Source organism: Schistocerca cancellata, chromosome 5 (genome assembly GCF_023864275.1).
Source record: "Schistocerca cancellata isolate TAMUIC-IGC-003103 chromosome 5, iqSchCanc2.1, whole genome shotgun sequence".
In the NCBI taxonomy this organism is placed as follows: Eukaryota; Metazoa; Arthropoda; class Insecta; order Orthoptera; family Acrididae; genus Schistocerca; species Schistocerca cancellata.
The window spans coordinates 464,423,573-464,450,453 of NC_064630.1; the positions used below are offsets into that span (position 1 = coordinate 464,423,573).

General features: G+C 39.4%; 1 protein-coding gene across 6 annotated transcripts in view; it reads right to left on the minus strand.

Annotated features, from left to right (window-relative positions):
* LOC126187841 (rho GTPase-activating protein 19) overlaps positions 1 to 26,881 on the minus strand; it is a 117,358-nt gene that overhangs the window by 68,792 nt on the left and 21,685 nt on the right. For 3 of the 6 annotated variants that reach the window (XM_049929149.1, XM_049929148.1, XM_049929146.1), the window contains exons 2-4: positions 13,299 to 13,418; positions 10,086 to 10,255; positions 4,456 to 4,665 (exon numbers count right to left, since the gene is read on the minus strand). In XM_049929149.1, coding sequence (XP_049785106.1) covers positions 4,456 to 4,665; positions 10,086 to 10,255; positions 13,299 to 13,411 — 493 coding nt within the window. In that variant the 5' untranslated portion in view covers positions 13,412 to 13,418. The remainder of the gene's footprint in view (positions 1 to 4,455; positions 4,666 to 10,085; positions 10,256 to 13,298; positions 13,419 to 26,881) is intronic. The other 3 variants (XM_049929150.1, XM_049929145.1, XM_049929147.1) reach the window with 1 other exon arrangement.

Here is a 26,881-nt window from a genome sequence, read left to right on the forward strand (position 1 = left end):
TGCAGTCTGTTAAATATTATCAATATGACAACAATGTGCACTGTCACAATTGGCAGAATGCATTATTAAATATAAAAGAAGTCAGTTTGCTGGCTACGAATGCGAGAGGGAGGGGTGGCAAGTATATGGACTGGCACAATTGCGGCCAGTGGGAAATGGTACACGCCGAAGTCAATGTAGGGACATGAATTACAAGGGGATGACAGGATGGAGGAAAGGGAAATTCACAGGTGGAGGGTGTGGGGACAGAGGGTTATCAGAGATTGAGGCCAGGACGATCATGGAAGCAGATGACGAGTTGTAAGGATAACTTCCATCTGTGGAGTTCAGAGAAGCTGATGGTGCCATGCACAACATGCAGTTGAGCACAACACGCTCAATTTCAGTGGCTGCTTCACAATCTAAGTCATCTGGATCCTTCCCTCTAACACCAGCTTCTCTGAACTACACAGATGGGAGTTATCCTTACAACACATCCTACGCTCCCGTACATCTCCTGGCCTCAATCTCAGGTAACCCCTTCACCCAACAGTTTCTCCTATCACCCAATTAATGTCCCCACATCACCTTCAGTGTGTGCCACTTCCCACTGGCTGCTACAAACTTGCCACCACGTATACCGGCCACCCCTTCCTTCCACATTCATAGCCAGCAAACCAGCTGCCTTCCTACTAGCTGCTAGCCAAAAACTCATGGTCCCTCTCCCTGCCTCCCGTCTCCCTCACCCTCCGCTCACCCCACCCAACACTACTCTCACCATAACCTGTCCACCTGCCGTAAATAGCATTGACACTGTCGGTGTAGCTGCCACCATATAGGGGCAGAGGAGGGCACACACGCATGTGTATGCATGTGTGTGTTTTACTCTAGTTCATCAAAGGATGTTTCCAAAAGCTAGCAAGTTTTCCTTCTTTCCTATGTACCTATCAATAACTCAATGCTTTTTCTTTTCAGTGAATGGTCTCCTTTAATCATAAAGTATTTACATTCTACAAGAACTATCCTACAACGTTTACCTTCAACTTTGTTTTAAGCAAGTTAGATTTTTGGCTGCACAAATACTTACTCACACACAGGATCATTGCATAATTATGTTGGGTAAATGGCATGAAATAAGATTTCTTTTGCTGCAAAAAATAATTTGTTTGAAACAAACATGTAGTGTGTCATAAAATGCAGCAATTTCCTTGGGAGGAACACACAGATCGATCACGGAAATGTTTGTGAAAATTACATCATCTCAGAAGGGATTCTGTGAATGAGCCAAAACTCAAAGGATGAAAGGACTGTGTAGCAATAGTAACTGATTAAGACTACCTGAGATGGCACTGTTTTAGGCCCATTGATGCATTAATTTGAATTATCCAAAAAGTCACTGACTGCCGAAGTGTGTCAGTGCAGCAGAATCAATGAGGAAACATAATACAGTACCAGTACACCTCACTGACATCAATGTGTACAATATTAGCGTGTCAATGACTGAAATGAGCAGCAGAATCACTCACAGTCAGTCTCGAGGAAATATGGTTTGTAATACATAGACTCTCAGCGTGCAATGCATCCTGCTATGTGACGATTTTTGGAGTGGGTGTGTGTGGGCTTGGGCACGCGTTCATGCGCAACTGTCCCTACAATGTGACCACTGGATGGTACATCCCTCATATTGTCTGCATGACCATATTTGAATATGCAGATTCGTCAACACTGTTGGCTTGTCACTGCTGCAGTTGTGGACCAATATATGTCAACAGATGCAGGATCTGCAGTACACTTGTGGCAGCTTACATTGTCCATGTGTACCAAATTCTTCAGACTGAAATGAACACATATACGAGTTCCGTTCATAAAGTTCCAGAACTTTGTCCACAAAATTTTTCCATGCTTACCTTTTACTTATTGGGCATGGTCTCCTTTGTACTCTCCTCCACAACTGATACACCGCTCCCAACACTGATACCACTTCTGGAAGTGGTTTTGGTATGCCTTTTGCTGGATGGTGTGAAGTGTACTCAGCGAATTTTCTTTTATCTCATCTACCACTGCAAATCTTCATCTTTTCAACGGGGTTTTCATCTTTTGAGGGGGGGGGGGGGGGGGGAGGAGAGAGAGAGAGAGAGAGAGAGAGAGAGAGAGAGAGAGAGAGAGAGAGAGAGAGAAAGGTCCACAGTGGCCAGGTCTGCAGAGTACGGAGGATGAGGCAGCACAGTGATTTCATCTTCTGTGCAATAATTACGCACCAACAGGGATGAACGCGCGGGTGCATTATTGTGATGCAAGAGCCGTGAATTGTGTCACCACATTTCAGGCCGTTTCCTTTTCACATTTGCTCCCAAGCGTCTCAAAATATCCAGAAAGTACCATCGATTAGCGGTTTATCCCCGTGGCACGAATTCTTGATGAACTAATCATTCCAAGTCAAAGAAAACTACAGCATGGTTTTGCCATTTGACTGACCTAATGAGCTTTTTTTTGGTCTTTAAGAACCTTTCCCGACCCACTTTGAAAATTGAACCTTGGTCTCGAGATCATAACCGTAGACCCACGTCTCATCACCAGTTACGATTCCCTTAGGGAACATCTCGTTCTCATTTGTGCGATCCACATGCTCTTCACAGATCATGAGGCAAAGGTCTTTCTGCTCTTAATTCATGAGCCATGGGATGAACTTATGCCTTCCAGGTTGCTGTGTTAGAATTTCATGACATAATCTAACTGAAGTGTTACATTCTTCCACAATCTCTCGGACAGTCAGTCTTCGATTGGTACACGTAATTTCGTTGACGTTGCTGACATGAGCATTGTCGGCAGACATCAAAGGATGTCCTGAACAAGGGTCAGCTTTAACTTTCACCTGGCCATTTTTAAACCACGTGAACCATTCATAGCTCCAAGTATGGCTGAAGCACTCATCACAGTAGGTTTCTTGCATGATTTGATGTGTGTCTGTAGAGTTTTCTTGAGTTTCATGCAAAATTTAACGCACACACATTGCTCATGTAACTCTGCTATCTCAAAATTTGCAAACTGTGTGTGACAATGTTCTATGCAATACAGCACTGAACAGTAATTAACACACATACAACAATGAAACTTCTGGCAGCTACACTTTAAATACAGGCGTGTGTAGGGATGCCAACATCATTTTGCTCCAACACACCGTTAGTATGAAATTATGAAAGTTCTGGAATTTTTTGAACAGACCTTGTATGATATTACTGGCATTCTTAATGACAAAACAGGATGTCTGCAGTCAAATGTTGCTTCAACTGCCTTCCTGCAGCTATGCATGTATGTTACGACACTAACATGTTGATTGCTATATAGTAGCCCGCATTACTGCGAGGCGTAGTGGACAAATGTCAAGTGAGACATTTTAGGATGACTAACTAAACTGTGTGATGTTTACTCCAATACAGTGGTCACATCTCAACAGCATATGTAGCACCAGAGAAGTCTCCAGAGCCTGATACACTGTTTCTCCTTTATGTAACTCCAAATGTCTTATTTCAGCAACAGAATGTTCAGTTACATTGGACGATGAATGTGCAAAGCTGGCTTTGGCACCACTGCTTCCGCAATTTGCTACATCTTCTAATATAATGTACCTCGAACATGTCTGAGACATGGTTGGTCATTAACTTTATCATCCACCAGCAGTGCGCGTGTAAATTTGTAAGTTTTTTATAGTTAGTTGCAAGGAAAGGCATGTGTCTGAAAGCTCTGCAAAAATTTCAATCTTGTCTGTGAGACTGCTTAACAGCTTAACTATATGGTAAGTGGTTGACTTTACTCCTCCCTTCATTGTAATACACATTATACTAATGTAAGAAAATATTTTGTACAACTGTACACCTAAAAATACTACATGTATATGTTTGTTCAATTTCTCTTCAGTACAACCATAATAGTGGTGTCTCAGCTCTTTCATTGTAAAAGTATGGGAATCATCCATAACTAACGCTTTATGGTCGGTATAAAACTGATGGTGCCTTGAAAAAGCATGTAACCCTTTTAACATCTGCAACAGTTGCTGTGAGAGTCATAACTTCTGTATCACTGTTGGAGGATGCATCACAAAATCTCTTTATTTCAAAATATAGGACTTATTGCCAATAGATACTTAAAGCAACACAATTAAGAAAAATATATTACATGTGATTTACATGCAAAGTGAATTTTTGATTATTTCATCATTTCGGACAGCAAGAAAAATCTATTCTCAACAATTTCTGGCAAACTCAGATAAAAATTATACTACACAGGTTGCGTACTACAAAAATGAAGTACACATACATTAATTCAAAGATTTACTCTTCATGGTATTATTAATCATTAGTAACAACAAATATAAGTAACATAAGCTTTCAGGAAGAGGAAAGTGTCCAAAGGTAGTGGCAAGGCCTATTTTCAAACAGTGAACAACTACTAAACAAATCATATTTTAGCTGACTGTACCTGATATTTGGTAGTACGCTGGAAAATGTGCATCAGTTAACAATGGCTCTGGTAATTCTGCCAGGAAGTTCTTCAATACTGAAGCACAGTCATGCACAGAGAAGTTCCCTTCTCCCAACTTTAGAGGCACTCCCTGGTTCATCAACATCTTCAGCTCATTCTGACGAGTCATTTTTCCACTTCGGCGAAATATACCTTCTTGAATAATATCTGAAATTTCATAGTTTTTGTTAAGGCATAAAAATTACAAAGAACTGATTCAATTTGGAATTATTCTAAAAATTGTATGTAAAAACAATAAACCATGTCTAATAATGTCCAACATTTACAATACACAGAATATATCATGACACAACACAAATAAGGCCCATATTTGCACTCTGAGCTGCCTTTTCTGGTGTCTCCATCCATGGTGCAAAACTATCTATTAACAGCTTGTAGCCTGTTACAAGGAAAGAAAATCCTATTTTAGTATAAGTACATACAAACCTTGTGATTTCTTATACTGTGCAAATGATTTTTGTTGTTGTTGTGAATAATTACATGAAATGTCTTGAGCATCTTAAAAGCAAATTCCTCTGGTCAATTGGAACTATTCAGACTACTGTTTGAAAGAAGCAAGACATTCCACTTTGTGATGCATCTGCTGCCACTACCAAAGGTTTTCAAGGAGTGTGTAGTTTGCTAAAAAGAGTTCCGAGCATGACATGATCTTCAGTATTTGGAAAACTTGCTTGTATGCTGAAACCATTTGAATAATATGCTTTTGAATCTTAATAAATTCAGGAGCCTAGATGTGTGTGTTGTTCCTGATATAAACTCTGTACATAAATTAATTTTTACCAAAGAATGCTTGCAATGATTTAATGTTTAGGAGAGAGAGGAAGGGAAACAACTGCCAAATATTGTTCAGTTGCTGCAATGCCAGAATTGCTAAGTTACTGCCTCAAATACATGAATTCATTATGGAAAACTTGCAATCCCAACAAGTTGTACTTTAAGCCTGCATCAGGCCAATGGTCTGGATGTGGGCTTGTGCCAAAGACCGACTTTTTTCCAGTCATGTACAACATTCGTTGTACACTTACTGCTTCACTTACTACTGGAAACATTTGCTAAGCGACAATCTTTATGAGAATGTTTATTATAATAACTGCACATAGCTATTAAAAATCTGGCACGTCATGACTTTTGTAAAGTGCCTAATAATGATGCAGAGCTAATTTACATCAGACTGTTTGTGTTTGCCTCTGTGTTTTCTGGTATTCTCTTATTTGTGTTGTTTGCATCATACAGATCAGTGTAACACTCCAAAACATAGGAATGTTGTGAAATAATATTCACAACATCTCTAATACAGAAATGTTACTTTCACTCTAACATAAAGAAGGAATTTCTATGTTTTTTAAGAATCCATTCATTAATACTTGCCCAATTTTTGCATGACATGCAAAGCATTGTCAAGTTGTTGCAAATTGATAAATGGCGGCAGTTTCCTGTGTGGGGCCAGAGGAATTTGTCGATCGCTAACAGAAGCAAGAAGACATTAAACCAAATGCAGTACTTCCCACAAAGAACTGATTTTGTTATGTCAAGACATTGCACAGAAAGAGTTGCTCACTATCATTATAGTTAATGACAAACTATAATGTGTGGGAGAGAAGTTGGCACACACATTTGCAGCTTAGATCTGCTACTCGTGCATACCAAGACTGTAAATTTTAGAATTGGATAACACGAGAGAGAAATGCTGACCAAAACGAAGAAGCTGTTACATGCAATGACAAGTGACCCCTTGGCCACAATGCTGAAGGTCTTCCTAAGGCTTCACTCTCCACAGTCGATTGGCAAAAAGATTTTTTTGTGCCATGTCCACATATGTCCCTTAAGATCAGAGCCCCTAGTATGGTCACTGGGCGACTGATAGATGATTTTGAACCATTTACTGACTACCGTATTTACTCGAGTCTAAGCCGCACACGAAAAATGAGACTCGAAATCAAGGAATAAAAATTTTCCCGAATCTACGCCGCATCTGAAGTTTGAGACTCAAAATTCAAGGGGAGAGAAAAGTTTTAGACCCCACTTCCAAATCGAAACAAAGTTGGTCCATTGTAATATGAGACACAATTTAGGTCGAATGAATGATGATACAGCTACAGTAGTTTGGTTCGAGTCATAAGCTTAGCAGTTAAGCTTTACCAGGTAGTCATTGCTATGCATCAGGCACTCCGTCTGTATTCATACGGGTACCCTTCCTTTTTCACGTGCTTCGTCTAGTTTGAATTGATTCCTTATTTTTCTTTGATCTGATAAGTGCCGTTCTCTTTGTTATAGATATTTACGCCACTCTAAGCTGAAAATGCATTACTGTACTGTGTCATGCATTGTTTGTCGCATTCTGATGATGAGTGTTTATGACATGTCGCCGCTCGCGGCATAGCTTGCTTTTGTGCACGCTACTGCCGCTTAAAATTAAAAAAAAAAAATAAAAATAAAAAAGAGAGAGAGGGGAATCGTCTCATTAGCGAAACAATGGCAAGAGACTGCTATTTGTTGTTACTTACACTGCTGATTTCTTTGATAATGATCAACAAGAACCAAATAATAGACTGCATATGATAGATGATGTTCTGAATGAGAGTTCAGTAAAAATGTTTCTCTGTTTGAAAATCTTTGCAGACGCCTCTTTAGTACATTACGTTCTGCACAGAAATTAGAGTCATCTTAGATATAAAAATCTAGTCAACTGCCGTGCTTCATTTCTGACTGTATCACTATCAGGCATAAGAATAATACGAATATAAACATGACATGATATATATATTCTTCCATGTTTGCTGTTGTCTCACTCTAGTTTCGTAGTTTATTAGGCAGACAGGATTTAAATGAGATAGCAGCAAACACGAAAGAATTCATGGCAAAATGTTTATATTCGTATTATTCTTATGATGAAGAGAATACTGCATACGATTCACAATTCATAATAGTTCCTATTAGCAACCATCTCTTCTCACAGGTATGAAAAAATTCAGAATGTAGAGTTGGCCATATTGACACACATCCCAAACAGTTTTGCCAGTCGGATTTTCGTAGTACATTGAAATGCTGCTACATTCAAAGATGAACAATACGGAATTTGTATTTACTTCGTTGGATAATGTATGAAAATGCAGTGGTCGAAACTCGGGGCAGAGAAAAAAAGCTCGTCTTCCACCTCTTTTTCTTTTTAAATTTATTTACTGACGCAGAGGTTTTTGCACCAGTATTTATATCTTTGAGTCTGCAAAGCATCCCTGTGTAGCGCTACATATATTCGACAGCGGAAGTTAGTTGTGGCGGCACCTACCAACATTTTTCAGAACTTCCACTTACTTTGCACTCGATTCTAAGCCGCAGGCGGTTTTTGGGATTACAAAAACCAGAAAAAATAGTACGGCTTAGATTCGAGTAAATACAGTATGCACAAGTCAGACTGTTGGCAAAATTTTACTCCTGAATTCATTAAATGTTTATTGCATTGCTCTCCTCGCACTCCGTTGGCTTCATTTCGATATTATCAATTAGGCTTTGCATTCACTTAAATCAGTACTGTAGTTCTCTCTGATTTCAATGGAACTTCCTAACACCACCGTTTAACTAGGACTTCCATTTGTAAGACCAATATCAACACTATCTATACTTATCTCATAAAACTTCATCAGCTTTTACTTAATGTGACCATACTCTGATGTAACATTTACGTAAATGTTTTATTCATGTCAAGATAATTAATCTATGGATGTAATCTTAAAAGTAATGTTCTGCAAAAGAATGAAAATAACTTTACTAGTAACAATGGTTCATGCATAGGGTATTTAGGTTTGTAATTATGTAAAACGTAGAGCAAAGACCCTCTGCAACAAAACCCTCATGGTGGGAATAAAAAAAAGTGGATTTGGCAGTTAAACTTCAAAGCTCCTTTTCGAATTAGTTGATGGATTTGGCAGTTGAACTGCAAAGCTCCTTTTAGAGTTAGTTGATGGCCAGCATGCAAAATGTTTGCATCTCTTGTGCTGAACGCAGTAGGAAGAGCAGCAAAATTATTTAATATAGCCTCTGCTGTTGAAGAAATTTCACGCATTATTCATAGCATACATTGGTCATCTCTGTACTAGGAAAATCTGATGTTAAGAAGTGTATTTTCAGAGCTTGTGACATAGCAAGAGACATGCATACTTTTGCCACCATTTTTAGTAACCACCAGTGATCACCACAGCCACCACCTTATCTCTAATAACCAGTTGAGTACTGCAAAATTTCATGCACCAGTTATTTGATTTCTTATTCAAATAATAATGCTGTTTCATTTAAACTTTGTAGTGAAGACCCATATTTTATCCGTAGTCATTTACCTAGACAGGGTCCTATTCTAAGTGCTGTGATATTCCCAAGAATCTTATTTTACTGAACTGAAAAGTAATTTATTTCTACAACATTTAATAACTTTCGTAGAGTAGTAGATTTCTTTACCATCAGTGAATTCTGTTTCTGAAGGACTCCTCATGTTTTTCATAGAAAGATAAAGTTTCACTGAAGTGTAACCGACAAGAAAAGATCTAAAGTGCTCTATTAAATGTCATTCTTATTGAAATATCAGTACAGTACAACGTTACTTGCATACAACTGCAATGAGAGTAGTTACTGTCTAGTAAACTTGAAAAATAGGTTTAAGGAACAATTAATGTTTAAGTTTGTAATTATGTATATATTTCATGTGTTTGCAATTAATAGTGTTTTTCGTACTGTTTTTTTAATGAAACTAATCAGCCTTGAACTTAGTCACTGATAGATACGTTTCTGACTCCTCCCACATGAACTATTGAGTCAGTTTTGTTTTCCAAATTACAGTTACTATACTAATTAAGTGCAGCTACCAATTTTATAACATTTGCTTGCTATACTAAATAATTGGCTACCACTCTTCAAACAACTACAGATTCAGGAATCACATGTCTTTTGTTAGCTTTATTTATTACACAGATGTAAATGGTCCCTGACAAAGCAAACAATAACCTGCATAAATAAAGATTTGGATACCATTTCAATGGCAGTATTTCCCAATAATTAAACTGATAAAAAGATCCTCAAGTCCCAATTACTAGTGCTCTAACATTAATAATGAATTACCTGTAATGATCTTTAGCTTTCTGTTTTAATGTACAGATACTAAGTGTTACTGAAAGCCAGTTTTAATACTCCCGTGTTATTCATAACAAACCATTGGTATACTGCTTGCTTAAGTGTACTACTGTCTCATGTTCTATAAGAAAAAATAGTATTTCAGTATCAAGTAAAGTAGATACCAATTGTTAACTTTCTCTATTACTCAGTACAACTTTGCTAATTAGGCTGCCAACTATTTCCTTTTGCATAACTGCAGTTTATATTATTACTACCAGAATCATGGTTTGAGTCCCTATTTTTTATTTACTTACACCTACTGACAGTTTCCAATAATATAACAACAAGAGCAAGCAACAATTTTATATGTACTCCTTAATTATAACTGCTGCTTTCTAAACTTCCTCATTCCATTTCTCGACGTTTAAAGAATCAAGGTTTAACTATTGGTTTTACATATCACTTACTCTGTTCTTTTCCTAGAAATTCAATAAGCTGATACACTTGACAAATTCCTTCTTGTGTTAAGGGAGCACCTTCCATGACACCTTTTGATGGACACTTTGCTTTTCTGGAGAAAGCAACAGAGACCCATTTTGACGGCTTGAACTTGTTCTTTTCATGAGCAACTTCAGATCTGAAAAAAAGGACAACATCTCAGGACATTTAATACAAAAAGTACAAATGGCTATACAGTAGGTCCTCCTCAACCTAGAGTATGTATGACTTGGCCCTCCTTCCTCATCCTTTCTAACCCACCTCCTTTCCTCCTTGAGGAAGGAGCAACAGTTCCAAAAGCTAGGAATAATTATTTCTGTTTTAAAATAATATATTTTGTGACAACAGCAGTATTTTGTCTCCTGTAGGCAAGCACTGGGTAGCAACTAAATCTGATTGTATTTTTACAGAATTATCATTTCCCTAATCTGCCTGCTCAGCTAAGAGGTCAACATGTTCTGATGGTGATGCAGGGGACCCAACATATGTGAGAGTATGTTGATTCATACTGTAACACTTTGGCAGCTTTGGATGAGATCTGGAATGGAGATAGCTTACACTCTGAACTAGCACACAAGCTATCTTTTACACCCCTGCCTGGGGGTAAAAAATAAGTGCAGCCCACAACACACGAATATTCTTTCTTTATTCACCCAGTATTTAAGAATGACAACACTTTTTGACTTTCACCAAACTTTACATACAAATCAAACCTTTATGAAAGGTCTTCTCTCTTCAACCCCCACAAATTGAAGACAACGATAAGAAAGTTTATCACTTACTGTACTTCTCTCTTCACACAGTAAAACTATTGCAGATGCATGTTCTAATTCATTACTTCTTCACTAGCGGCTGTATTAATGACATTCTGCACACAGTATTCATGTATACCGCAGGATGCACCAGCAAAATTACGCCATATGTCATCATCATCATCATCATCATCATCATCATCATCATCATCATCATCACCACCACCATCGAGCTGTGTGAGAACTAAACTGCAGGGTGGAATTCACTTAGGTACAATATGAGTACAGATAGAAAGCTCATCCCACACCCCTGTATCTATTTCAACCAAATCTGGTACACACATTAATTATGATCTGGAAAGACATTTTGGGTGTAAGAACCACCAGCCCCCTACTGGGGTGGGGGGTAATAATATGGACAGGCAAGGTGGGAGGAGGCGATGGATGCAAGTAGGGGGAGGAGGAGATGGAAAGAGCAATGGGGGGAAGGGATGGGAAGAGAAAGGAGGCTGAAGGTGGTGGACTAATGGAAGATTTATAAAAATACATACTGGCTTATCAGTGGGTGATACTGCGGCATGGAGCTAGTATCTGAACATTTATCAGATTACATGTTACTTTAATTTTGTAATATTGTAACTTACACTTAAAAGGATTCTTATATCCATCCCTTAATCAAGATCAGACCTGTACCTGATCGTCCACGTGTGTGAGAGTGATTGTTGCTTTCTTGTCTTTCTTGTACCTCCCAACACCTAACTTACATGTTACACTACGGAAGTTACTAGAACTAAAGAAAGTTAGGAACAAAATATTTAAAGAAAAGGGTGTCCCATAAAGAGTGCAACTTTTCAGTGCATAATAACATGCAAGTAACTTGATGGAACTGAATAATATGTAAATTACTTCAGTGTATGTTACCTGTAATTATGTATTAAATATGGTATTATTCAAATGCCCTTCACGATTCTGCACACACAACTACTTCTTTCGATGAAATTGCCCATATCTTTCTAGCATACCTGCACCTCGATTCTGAAATCACACGTTAAATGTTGGCCTTGAGCTCTGCAAGTGATCATGGTATGTTGGCCTATGTATACACTAGATTTCAAATACCTCTGCAGGAAGAAATCACTTGGTGTCAAATCACAAGAGCTGAGTAGTAAAGTCACCGTTGAAAGTAATCATCCAGCCAGGGAACCTCTCTAAAAAGTGCATTGTTGCAATCAAAGTGTGACATGTTGCACCATCTTGCTGAAATTAAACCTCTTCAGCATTCACATGACCCAGTTGAAACCACAAAAGCTCTAACATATTGCAGTAGCACTTACTGTCCACTGTTGATGCATTTCTGGCACCATCTTCAAAAAGGTGTGGTCCAACTATGCCCTCAGCCCAAATGCCACACAACACACAGACAGACAGTGTGGATGTAATTGTTTCTCCATAACAACTGGAGGGTTTCCTGTGTCCCTATTCGTGCAATTTTGCTTGTTCACAAAGCTTTTCAACAAAAAGTGCCCCACCAATGCGCATTATTTTTTTGATGAAACTGTTGTGTCTTCTTTGTTTCATGATTGTTTAGCTTCAGTTCTTGTTTAAGTTGGAATTTTTTAGGCAAGCCCAAAGGTGCAGAACTTTCAGAATTCACTGCATGCTGATTCTGGGAATATCCACTTGTTGTCAAGATTGGCAAACATATTTCATTGGACTTACAGCAACACTATCACTCAACCACAACAGCGATGTTTTGCAGAGAATGACTACCACGAGAGCATCACTACACTCAACTTACTTAGCGTATTTTGTTGACCATGTGTTCCACAGAAATTGCGAACAGTTTTTACACAACATTCACCAGATTTGTAAATATTGCCCACTACAGCAACACAGTGTTCCATCAAAGCATTCCATTACGAACCACAAAGAAAATGGATGAAAACTGTGCAACATTTGTTGCTGTCAAATTACTAGAACAGAAAATGGGACATTTCAAAAGTTTTGCTCTTACAGGACACATTTCTGGTAAAATCAAAAATGTATGAAAGCAGACATGCACATTTATTAATTACAGATGACTGATCCTACTAAAGTGAATCAGTAACCAGAAACTATGTTCCTGCATGAAACCAATAAAAGCAACCAATTTTTAACCTATTCCAAATTCTTTATTGGTCATGATCTACAACATAGATGATCTATAACATAGATGAAAACACAAAGAAGTTAGATATATAAACAGAAAGATATTTACAATTGAAATATCTCAAGTTCAACAATAAGCAATCAAAAAAACTGTGACATGCACAAGTCAGTGGTCAATATGTGATGGCATCATATCATAAATATACCCGATTTCAACAGTTCCACTCAAACGATGTTACTGTTGTAGTTGGCATAATACATTTTATTTTAATGAAAACTTACTCATCTGTATTAAGATCCAGAATGAATGACAGATGCATCCTCACTAGTGTATAAAACTGTTCTGGATATTCCCTTCTTAATTTCTCTACCAGCTTAATATCAGAATGGTCCATTGCTGTTCTGAAAGAAAATACCATTATTCTTTATTATAAGATAGCAATATTTTTGTTCCTGGTTGTTATGTAAATGACAATGCATAAAATACAAATTAGTGAAAGAGATTAAAAAGATTGAGTAATAAAAAGTGAAATTATGCAATTCCAAATTGGAAGTAATAATAATAATAATAATAATAATAATAACAGAATGAGATTTTCACTCTGCAGCGGAGTGTGTGCCGATATGAAACTTCCTGGCAGATTAAGACTGTGTGCTGGACCGAGATTGGTAGAGCTCTTTACTGCCAAAGGCAAAGTTCCCGAGTTAGAGTCTTGGTTCGACACACAGTTTAATCTGCCAGGAAGTTTCATGAAGATTATTGTTGGTAGCTGCCATGCAGGTTCAAATATCTCTAATTTGACCTTTATTGTGTTTCCCCAAGAGTACCGTATTTACTCGAATCTAAGCCGCACCTGGAAAATGAGAATCTAAATAAAGGGAAAAAATTTCTCGAATCTAAGCCACAACTCGAAATTCAAGGGTAGAGAAAAGTTTTAGGCAGCACCTCCACATCGAAACCAAGTTGGTCCATTGTAATATGAGACACAATTTAGGTCGAATGAATGATGATACAGCTATAGTAGTTTGGTTCGAGTCGTAAGCTTAGCAGTTAGGCTTTACCAGGTAGCCATTGCTATGCATCAGGCACTCCGTCTGTATTTATATGGGTACCCTTCCTTTTTCACATGCTTCGTCTAGTTTGAATCGATTGCTTATTTTGCTTTGATCTGATAAGTGCCGTTTTCTTTGTTATATGTGTTTACGTCACTCTAAGCTGAAAATGCATTACTGTACTGTGTCATGCATTGTTTGTTGCATTCTGATAGTGCGTGTTTACGGCCTGTCGCCGCTCAAAAAAAGAAAAGAGGGGAATCGTCTCATTAGCGAAACAATGGTAAGAGACTGCTATTTGTTGTTACTTAAACTGCTGCTTTCTTTGATAATGATCAACAAGAACCAAGTAATAGACTGAGTATGATAGAACATGTTCTGAATGAGAGTTAGGCGAAAATTTTCTCCGTTTGAAAATCTTTGCGGCCGCTTCTTTAGTACATCAAATTCTGCACAGAAATTAGAGTCATCTTAGATTTAAAAATCTAGCCAGTTGCCGTGCTTCATTTCTGACTGTATCACTATTAGGCATAAGAATAATACGAATATAAACATGACACGATACGTATATTTTTCCGCGTTTGCTGTTTTGTCTCACTCTAGTTTCGTAGTTTATTAGACAGACAGGATTTAAATGAGATAGCATCAAACACGAAAGAATTCATGGCAAAATTTTTATATTCGTATTATTCTTATGGTGAAGAGAATACTGTATGTGATTCACATTTCATCAGCAACCATCTCTTCTTACAGGTAGCTAAAAATTCAGAACGTAGAATTGAACATATTGACAAACATCCCAAACAGTCTTGCCAGTCGGATTTTCGTAGTACATTGAAATACTGCTACATTCGAAGATGAACAATATGGAATTTGTATTTACTTCGTTGGACAATGTATGAAAATGCAGTGGTCGAAGCTTGGGGCGGAAAAAAAAAAAGCTCGTCTTCCACCTTTTTTTTTTTAATTTATTTATTGACGCAGAGGTTTTGGCGCCAGTATTTATCTTTGTGTCTACAACGCATGCCTGTGTAGCGCTACATATATTCGACGGCAGAAGTTAGTTGTGGCGGCACCTACCAACATTTTTCAGAACTTCCGCTTTCTTTGCACTCGATTCTAAGCCGCAGGCGGGTTTTTGGATTACAAAAACCGGAAAAAAAGTGCGGCTTAGATTCGAGTAAATACGGTATATAAGAGCAGGCAAAATTTTGGTAAAGTCTTATACAAATTTTGTTCATGTTTGCCATGTTATTGGCCAAGAACATCAGTGAGCATATTATTTTCTCACTATAAAGATTACTTCAGTCAATAACAACAAAATTCTGTGGTTATACCAATTTAAAATGTATCGGTCATTATCAATATGATATAAATATTGCTAGTCCAATGGCTGTGTCAAAGCATGCAGGGAGTCAACATTTCATTGCGATTCTTATTCTAGTCCTCTAATAGGATGTATTGATGCCATCATCAACAAAGCTAAATTTATGGGCTATTCAAATTACTTTATAGTATAAGCCTACAGCCACTACATATTCTGTACGCACTGGCTGAAATTAACTTCACAGTCTTCTGGGAATGTTTACTTTAGGAACTTTAGTAATTCACGCTGTGATTACTATATGCCTCTCTTACAGTCTTTGCTATAGGAATTGGCTAAGCATTCCCATAAGGTTTTCACATTTACTAAAAGAACCTGTTATGAAATGCATCTCTCTCCTTTCATTCTTCGCTATGTTCCCTATCAATTCTAAATAGTAAAGGTCTCTGTCTGAGGTGCAGTTTTCAAATATGAATCAGCTCACGATTTTCTAAACTATCTCTTTCATGAGTGGACTACATTTCATGAGGATTCTTCTGATGAACCTTTTTCTGGTATCTATCTTTCCTAAGATTAGTTTTAAGTGGTTATTCCACTTTGACTGCTCCATTCCCACACTCCCAGGTATTTAATGGATTGAACTGTTTCCAGTGATTGTTCAGCAATTGTGTGGTCAATTAAAAAGACTTTCCAACCATTTATGAACAACACATTACATATTTGTCTGTTGTGTGTGTGTCAGCTGTCAATAACTGCACCAAATGTTAATCCTCTGCTGCTCTTGCATTTCACTAAACCTTCTAGCAATATAACTTTGTATACTATAGCATTATCCGCAAACAGAATACGTCCTGTCAACAAATTTCTTCTTTTAGTCAAGTTCTACCATAAATTTCTTTTCTATCCAATTCAGTTCAGTACATTCTCAGTAATTACATGATCTACACATCTGATCTTCAGCATTTCTCTACAGGACATTTCAAAAGCATCTATTCTATTCTTGTCTGACAAGGCTGCACTCAGCACACACGGCCCAAATAGCAAAACGCATCTGCTACTTTACTAATTCTCTCACAGCAAGCCTGATTTAACTACTTTCCATTACCCTTGTTTTGCTTCTGCTGTTGCTCATCTTACAGCTACATTCTCCTTTCAATACGCAGCCCATTACATTCAACTGCTCTTCCAAATCCTTTGCTGTCTCTGAAAGAATTACACTGTCATCAGTACACCTCAAAGTTTTTACTTCTACTCTCTGAACTTTAAATCCATTTCTCAATTTTCCTTCGGTTTCCTTTACTACTTCCTTAACGTACAGAGTGAATAGCAGAGAGATAGGATACCACCTTGCCTCACTCTCTTCTCAACTACTGCTTCCCTTTCATGTTCTTTCAACTCTTGAAATTGTTGCCTGGTTTCTGTACAAACTGTACATAACCTTTTCTTCCCTGCATTTTACCCCAGCTGTCTTCAGAATTTGAAAAATTGTATTCCAGTTAACATTGTCAAAAGCTTTCTTCAAGACTACAAATGCTATAAATGTAAGTCCACCTTTCTTCAACCTACCTAAGATAAATCACAATATTAAGTATTGTCTATCGTGTTCTCATGTTTCTATTGAATCCAAACATCTTCCACAAGGTCAGCTTCTACCGGTTTTTCCATCCTTTTGTAAATAATTTGTGTCACTATTTTGCAACAATGACTTATTAAACTGATGGTTCAGTAGTTTTAACTCCCTTTGGCACCTGCCTTCTTTTGAGCTGGAATTGTTACATTCTACATGTAGCCCGGAGGTATTTCGCCCATCGCATAGATCTTGCTCGTCAAGTGGAACAGTTTTGTCACTGCTTGCTCTGCCAAGAATCTCAGTAATACCGAGGGAGTGTCATTAACTCGATGGGTCTTGTTTCGACTTAGGTCTTTCAGTATCATATCTCTCATCTCCCTTTTATCTACTTCCCTTTGGCCAGCTGCATTTTTATATTTTCTTCTTTCATCAATTAAATTCAATAACTCTCATGTTATTCAATGATTTCTACAAGGCCTTGTCTTTTTACCTACTCGATTCTCTGCTGTCTTTCCAATTTCATCTCTTCACAGTTATTCATTTGCCTTCTACTGTATTCCCTTTCCCGTATAAAATATTGCCTAATGCTCCCCAAGAAACAGCCTCTGGCTCTTTCAACTTATCTGGGTCCCATCTCCTTAATTTACTCCCTTTTTCCAATTTGTTTAATTTTAACTTACAGTTCATAACCAATAAAGATGGGACAATTCTATAACTGCTAGTAAAGTATGTTACAGTTAAACATGGTTCAAAAGCTCAGTCTTACCATTATATAATCAATCTGAAACCTTCCAGTGTTACCAGGTCTCTTCCACATACACAACTTTTTTTACGTGGTTCTTAAACCAAGGGTTAGCAATGATTAAATTATGCTCTGTGCAAAATTCTACCAGGTGACTTCCTCTTCCATTTCTTCCACCAGTCCATGGTCTCCTATTTTTCCTTCTCTTCTTTTACTTAATTCCAGTCTCCCATCAAAATTATGTTTTTCTCTCTTAACTATATGAATAATTTCTTGTATCTCATTGTCATACATTTTTTCAAAACCATCATCTCTGGCATTCAAGCTTGTACTACTATCTATCTTAGCTACAACAAAGTATTCACTATGCTGTTCATTGTAACACACCCACAGTCCTATTTCCTTGTTTACAATTAGACTACTCCTCCATTACTGATTTCATTATGTATTTACAAACCTGTATTTATCTGACCAGAATTTCTATTCCTCCTGCCACTAATACCCACTATATCTAACTTCAACCTATTTCCCTTTTAAAATTTTTTAACCTTTCTACCCAATTAAGGGATCTAACATTCCACACTCCAATCCACAGAATGCCAGTTTTGTTTTTCCTGTTGACATATCCTCCTGAGTATTCTCCAACTGCAAATCCGAATGGGGGACTACTTTACTCCCACAATATGTTACTCATCAGGGTGCCACCATCATTTAACCACACAGAAGAGCTCCAAGCCCTCAGGAAAAATTTCCCCTTGCTTTCAGCCATTCAGTCACAGCACAACAAGACCATGTTGGCTAATGTCACAAGGCCAGATCCATCAATCATACACCACTGTGCATGATAAGTAACCAATCAGGAGCATCTTGCTGTGTATGACTTGCTGAAAGTAAGTCACTTTCCTGACTTTAAAAGTGTTGTATGGCTCTAAGTGGCAAATTACTGCAGTGCTGAACAGAAACTGAATAAAGCTGTTGTTGATAGTGGACTGCTTGCAGTGTGCCACTGCGGCAGCGGTATGTTGTCATGACTGGGAAAGGGGCACAAAGCATGCCAGTAGTAAACAAGATCCAGTATATGAACTCTAAGTGGATAATGTACGATGTTCTCAGCTCAATGACACCTCCAAATCAACATTTGTGTGTCAAAAAGTTACTTTCCACATGAGAGTTAAACTTCGAAACAAACTTCTTGAAAACGAAAGAGCACATACCGAGGGCAAAACCTTTGGAAAAATCTTTGAATCATAATTACAGCAACCCTCAAAGAACATTGCTGTGATCTGTGCTGCATGTTCTGTGGAGTAGCAGTTAGTGTCACTGGCTGGCATGCTGTGGGTCACCAGTTCAGATACAATCACCAGTAAATCGGCAGTCAGAACAGAGATCCTAGAGAGTTGTGCCCGTGCAAATTTGTGTTTTTCTATTACAGAAGAAGGATTTTGTTCACAGGCTTAAATATTTTCCAGTCTGTTTCATTGTGCCTGTCTACAACTCAATGTCTTCCCTATGTGGTAAGCAGCATTCTACCATTTTCATATTGCAGTTATTTCTAGAACATTATTGCAGTTTCTAATGTTTGTAACTTTCCATACTTCATAATATTTTATATTTATGTAAATAGCAGCACACACTCTCCAAGACGCAGTTCTGTTCCGTCTATACATTTGTATCTGCAACAAATGCATTTTCAGTGCTATGTTGTACTTCACTGCCAATCCTGCTTTGGAATTTACATTACTGAGGTTACAACATGATACTGTTCGGTGGAGATGCCAGATAGTTCAATACATCTGCATCACCATGGCTCCAATTAGTTAGTGTAAAAGGCATACCTACATGGACAAGAACCAGAATGCAAGCAGTACATCGTTCCCAATGAGGTCTGTTTATTCAGAAGACTAACTGATTCCAAAACAGCAATAAATCAGCTGCACATTGGACATCCATCAGTGTTTACTGGAGACAATGGTCTGGCCCCAACAGAACTGCTGAAAGAATTCCAATGAGTCCCCAAATACAACAGGTAGGCTGACATAAGATGTACTTTCACTTGGACAGCACAGCCCCCATGGTGGTTCAAGAACTATCAATAGTTGGAGCTAAATTCCAGCTGAACTGAAGAAATCATTTGGTGGCAGTCAGCATAAAAACCACTTAGCAGAAAAACAAGGAAAGGCACTGTCTTACATACAGACTGTCTTGGCTCTATATCACATCAAGAATCCAAATACAACAGAAACCAACAACATCTCGTACTTGATGAAAGGAGTCACAGAAGACATGTGCTTAGCTTGTCTAGTATAAGAGAAATTCATCAAGTGGTACCCGCACATCAAGGAAATGTGAGAGAAAAAGTGTCTGTTAAAAGAGGTCTGATCGACTCCTGACTATATTCTGTATGGCAGTTGTGGAAGACCACCATGACCTTGCTTCTCTCATATACAAGATAGTAAGAGAAGAGCAGCCAGCAACGTTGGACCAAGTAAACAAGACATAGTAGCCATAAATGTCAACCCCATGTGTCAGAAGGTAATATATGAAGCAGAGAGAATGGACTGCCATCTCGGTATTATGCCACATGCCCAGCATACAACCAATGCAGGTGCAATCAACTTCTCTGCCAAGCACAATGCCCTGCAGAAAGAGACAGTGAGGTCATCGGTCCCTTGTTCCCAGTATAGAACAATTAACCAAGGGAAAGAAGAATACAAAGACGACGTACGGCCCAATAACAGGAGAAAGGAAGAACCAGAAGAATGACAGAAGGACAACACACACTACAATGGACAAAACAGGACAAGAAAACCACAGAGAGATGCAAGAAACAGGGAGAAGAGATTATAAACAAGAAAGCAGATGACCAAGGCTGGCTGACCATGAGAATAAAAAAGGAGAAGCCAGCCACTCTGCAATACATTAAAACCTCCACCCTAAAATCCCTAGGGTGGAGGACACAGTGGGACAAAGGACATGCACTTAAACTCAGATCAAATGATAAAACCCACCCTTACGATTAAAAATTAAAACTAAAGCTGCTGTTGAGGCATTGTCACCCAATGCCAAAGGTAGGGTGCTGGGAAAGCTGAAAGTCCGCCACAGAGCAGCTAAAATGGGCAGTCCAGCAAAAGGTGGACAACCGTCAGTTGGGAGTCACAGCGACACTGAAGTGGCTCCTCGTGACGAAGGAGGTAACCATGTGTGGGCAAAGCAGAGTCGACAAAGGTCAACTGATTCCCTGCGAGAAGCCCGCAGAGAAGACTTCCACACATTCACAGTCTCCTTAATGACACGCAGTTTGTTGTGCATACTGTTATGCCACTCCATCTCCCAAAGCCGAAAAAACTTGCAGCATATGACAGAATGCAGGTCAGTTTCAGAGATGCCCATCTCCAGGAGTGGTTTCCGCATAGCCTATTTGGCCAACCTGTCAGCAAGTTCGTTGCCTGGGATTCCGACGTGTCCTGGAGTCCATACAAAGACCATTGAACGACTGGACCTTTCCAGGGCAGAGATGGACTTCTGGATGTTCGCTACCAAAGGGTGGCAAGGGTAGCACTGGTTGACAGTTTGTAAGGTGCTCAAAGAGTCAGAACAGAGAAGAAACGACTCACCAGAACAGGAACAGATGTACTGAAATATACGAGATATGGCCACAAGCTCTGCAGTGAATACACTGCAGTCAGCAGGCAAGGAATGCTGTGCAATATGGCCTCTGTGGATTTAGGTGAAGCCCACATTACCATCAGCCATCGAGCCCTGGAACACGTCAAGAATCAAGAGGAAATGACAGTGGAGAGCAGCAGGGCTAACGGAGTCCTTAGGGCCATACAAAAGGTCCAGACGAAGCTTCGGCAAAGGTGTACACCATGGAGGTGTACGTGAATGGACCTCAAGTAGAGGTGGTAAAGGGAAGGACTCTAGCTCGGAGAGAAGGGATCGCATGTGAACCACAATCGTGAGCAGTGACCTGGGCCACTGATGCGGAGATGAACTGCCACATGTGGGAAAAGGAGATGGTAATTCAGACGCCCAGGAGAACTACAAATGTGTGCAACATAAATGGCGAGCAGTTGCGCACATCAGATCCACAAGGGAGCGTCTCCGGCCTCCACCAGAACACTGGTCACCGGCCTCATTCTAAAAGTTCCTGTCGCTAGGTGAACGCCACAGTGGTGCAATGGGTCAACCCTGAGGGCTCCGCCGAACTGTAAACCAGACTCCCATAGTTAAGGCGGGATTGAACAAGGGCTCTGTAGAGCTGCAGCAGCGTAGAGCGATCTGCACCCCAGCTGGTGTTACTCAGGCAGCGGAGAGCACTGAGGTGCTGCCAGCACTCCCGCTTAACCTGACAAGGGTGAGAGAGTCAAGTCAATCAGGCATCGAAAACCAGTCCTAAGAATCAATATGTCACCACTACAGTGAGTAGATCTTCATTAAGATAAAGTTCAAGTACCAAATGAATGGTACGATACCGACCGCAGTGCATGAGACACGACTTCGCGGCTGAAAACTGGAAACCGTGGGCTAGAGCCCATGACTGGGCCTTGTGAATGGCTCCCTGTGGGTGCCTCTCAGCAACTCCAGTACTGGAGGAGCAATTCGAAATGCAGAAGTCATTTGCATACTGAGAAGGGGAGACCAATGGCCCTGCTGCTGCTGCTGCTGCTGCTGCTGCTGCTGCTAGGCCATTAAAAATAGATATACACTCAATACAGAGCCCTGCAGAATGCCATTCTCATGAATATAACGGGGTGGGGGATATATATCCCTGACATCACATATATCCTTGACATCACAGCAGTAGAGCATCACCTTGATCTTCTCGGGTAATGTGTCACACTCGAAGGCCAAGATAAAGGCACCGGTGGCAACCTGATTGTCTCTTGGACCCTGATGGACGTGCTGGACGAAATGAACTCCTCGTCGCTCTAAGTTGGCACGCAGCTCATCGTCAGACTGCAAAAGAAGGTCCCTGTGGAATATAATACCCTGGACCACATTTAAGCTCTTATGAGGCGTGATTGTAACGGAAAAAACCCCCAGATTGTCACAAGCGAGTAATGCCTGCGACTGGGCAGAGGATCTAGTTTTTATCAAGACTCACCCTGACCGCATTTTGGACAAGCCCTCTACTTCCCCAAACTTGTCCTCTTAATGCTCCACAAAAAACTGAGGTTTCATTGACAATAAAGATTCTGCATAATCTCTAGTACATACGAGGTGCCAGGGTGAATAAGCTTTGCTGCCATCCTTGGCCTGGCGTTCATCCCTTGGTGTGGCCAGGGAGGGGGAAGATTTGGGGGTTGTATTTCTTAGCACTGAAGTTAAGACCTTGACCATTTAGAGACTGTTTGACCACCAGCAAGAGATGACATACAACACTTCTTGGCTTGTCATCCGCCCTGATGCCACGCACTCCGATCAGCGGCCCTCCCCACAGGCGCCACCCAGCCACAGCAAAGGCCACCTGGCAGAATGGCCATTGCCGGGAGTCCTGATGCCCCAGGATGATGGGCATCTACTTCTTAGCATACGTGGGGAGTTAACACCGCAGCCATCAGTAGAGCGATCCCTGTGTAGTCAGGGGGCTCCAACCAACAGGGTACATGGTGGCCCCACCACAACGGACTGGCTACCGTGCTGGATATGAGGGTGTAAAGAATTCCATGGTCATCTTCGGCGCAGAAAATGACACTGCATAGTGGGTGGAGAAAAACGCACCTAGGAAGGTGTCCTCGCCCAAGAGATGGAGTATGAGCGGGACTGCAATGCCACAATGAGAAAGTGGGCTAAATATCTCAATGCACGATGGACACAATGCACCATGTAAGGCACCCTTCCCCAATTGGCTCGCTCTTCAGGAAAATTTTGAAAAATGGAGGTCAAAACCTACAGGGGACCATCACATAAAGGCCAAAAGGTGTGAGACTCCATTTAGTCACCTCTTACAGCAGACAGGAATACCTCAGGCCTGCAGGGGGTATATCTCTGATTTTGCATTGTGATCATATAAGACTAAAAAACGACGAGGTGGAGGCACCTTAAAATTGGGCCAATATTCCAATGGTACTTAAATTAAATCTGACATATTTTATTATATTTTACAGTTGTTTAGTACTCTATGAGGAGAGCAATATCAAAAGTCTTGATGACCAGGAAGTGTGAAAGTCTGAATAACGTGAAAAACTTAAAAAAGGTGACGTCTTATATGACTCATCATGACATATTTCAGTCTGTTTTTCTGCTAGAACTACAGAGCGAAAGTAATTATAAACATCACAGTTTAACTGTGCATTACCAAGGCACTGGAGATCATTTTAGCAAAATTTACGCATAACAGCTGCGGCACACATTGTGCAAATGGCCTTCAGGTTTAAGACCATTGTCCCCGTGTGTATGTTATGGTGAAGTTCAGTGCAGTTTTCCAGACTATTTTGGAACATATTCAAGTTGTAGAGGATTATTAGTATGTATTTTTCTTAAGCAATGCTACTGATAAGCTAGTTCAATTCTGGTTTAACGTACAGTGCATGATGTGTTGGCAAAGTTTGCAGTTAAGTTTTTCTTTACACAGGATCACAAGTTGAAGATACACTTTAAGTGTCAGAGGCCAAAGCTAGAAGGGGTCTCTTTTAGGAGCCTAAGCTTATGATTAATTCAAGTTACTTGAATTTTTTATAGGCTTCATTAATGTTCTGTAGAGTACCATGAGAAAAATTATACTGCTAGCCAGATGATGTCACTGATGTGATTGGTTGGGAAAAATTTTTGATGAGACTGAACCCAAAAAATTACATTTTTCAAACGTGATTACCTCAGATTATTAGAGCCACAAGTAAGGGAAAGCTTTAATTTTATTAGATTCCTCATTCTGCTTCACTTTTTATAAAAAGGATTTTATAGAGCTGAATGCGGTAGAGATATGTAAAAAGGAAAATACTACTACTTACTTGCAGCTTTTTTTATTCAAGCGCATTTTCTAGTAATCAGGACTTCTGATATTATCTTCCACAGAGAGTGCTAAACACTGCAGACATAATAAAAGATATCAGAATTAATGTATCAGCGGAATATGGGCCTCATTTTCAATGCATCTCTAACCTGTTCTTTTTTAGGGCCTTGTCTGCTTGTATTGTTAAACCAAATATAGTTTTTTCGGTGGTTTAGAACAAGGTCTTTCTAAACAAAACAATTGAAAAGAGTTTGCAAAACAAATTTTCTGTAAAAGTGGGCCAAAAATAGCTATTTCTGGAGTTTTCAGAACTGTCAACTTCGCCCTCTATTTATAAACTAATGGAAAGTAGGAGGAGAATGAAATTTTATATTCTAAGACCTTGTATTGGTAAGATATTACATGCAAGGTTTCAGGTGCATTGCCCATTACTTTCTGAGGTATAAAAAGCTAGGACTATTTTTTTGTCAACTTTGCTTCAACTTTTCCATATGAAAATTGCTCAGGAAATCTTTTTTTGTTATTTCACTTAAGAGAGCTCGCAAGTTATACAACACGACATTTTTGTTTCTTTGGAAAAAAACAGAGAGAAGTCCAGAGAGATTACGTCTCAAGTTTGCCAAAAACTCACACTATGGGGTTCAAACAAATGACTATATCTCTGAAGTATTGGATTCATGATCATGAAACTCTGTCAATGTTCACTGGGACCATGTGCAATTGTTCGTACAAAATTTGATATTGTTCTGGGCAGCTCTTTGGAATTGAAGATATTGACATCCCACAGTCATCAACAAGATGAGTTCCAATCATGTTGTGAAGCTTCATGTATGAAGCCTTTGTGAACTGTAAAATGTTACACACACACACACACACACACACACACACACACACACACACACACACACACACACAAAGAAATCTACATCCTAACAACAATCAAAAGCTTTGCAGGTGGTCTTGGGGAACTCTGGATCATGAAAGTCACAAGCCAGCCATGACTCGTACCTGAATGTATGTGTGTAGAAATAGCTGAAGCAATCCATGATGGGCAGCTCAGTGCCATCAATGAAGAACTATGCTCTGCTACCACTACAGATAACATAATGGAGAATCTACTATCAAACTGCCAATAGGATCTAGTCAACTGGGGAACATCAGCAAGTATTAACCGTTCTGTGCCGAATTTCGAATGGTTTCGAATCAGGAGTGAAGAAAAGACAGACTAAGTGATCCATGGAAAACATATCCATCAATTAGCCAGCACTTGTGTACAGTGTTGCTGGCTGACAATGCATAATTCAGAGAAAGTGACGAAGAGGCAGCAAGATGACATCCTGGACCTACAAGGAGTCTTTCGTCGTCCCCTGCAATCCTTCTGATGAAGGATGGTACATGGTGTTTCTACATCGACTACCAATGACTGAACAAAATCACAAAAAAGATGCCACGAATTGATGACATCCTAGACTGTTTGAAAGCAGCAAAGTATCTCTCAACTACAGACATGTAGAAAGGCTACTGGTAAATAAATGCTGATGAGTTGACTGGAAATAGACAGCCTTCATAATTCCTGAAAGCCTCTATTGAATTCAAAGTTATGCTGTTTGGCCTGTGTAATACTCTAGCTACCTTCGAACATATGATGAACAACCTGCTCCGACAACTTAAATGGTCGAGATGTCTTTGCTAACTATATGACACTGTCTCTTTTCGAAGACATTTGAAGATCATCTAAGCCACCTGTCAATTATATTGAAGAGGTATACAGAGTGTAGACTTCTGCCTGAATCCAAAAAACTGCCTCTTTATCATTCGCTAAATAAAAATGTTGGGGCACCTAGTTAATCATGATGGAGTCCGTCTGGCTTCTGAGGAAATAAGAGCAGTCACACTCATGATGTGAAAAGTTTCCTTGGTATGGGCTCGGACTACCGCCAATTCAAAAAGGACTTTCGTACCAAGGCTTGCCTTTTTCAAGACCTAATGTCTGAAGATACCAAATTTTCCTCAAATGAGAAGCACGATAGGTTTTCCCTTGTCTTTAAGTAGGTATTAACATCTACAGTTCCAGCACTGGACAAGAGTGATGAGACAGAACTTCCCACCAATGTTTGCAGTTAAGGAATAGTTGCAGTTTTAGTGCAAATTTGTGACGGTTTGAAAAAGTAATAGCATAAGTTTCTAGAGTACTCTTCATGTCCAATACAAACTGCTCTTC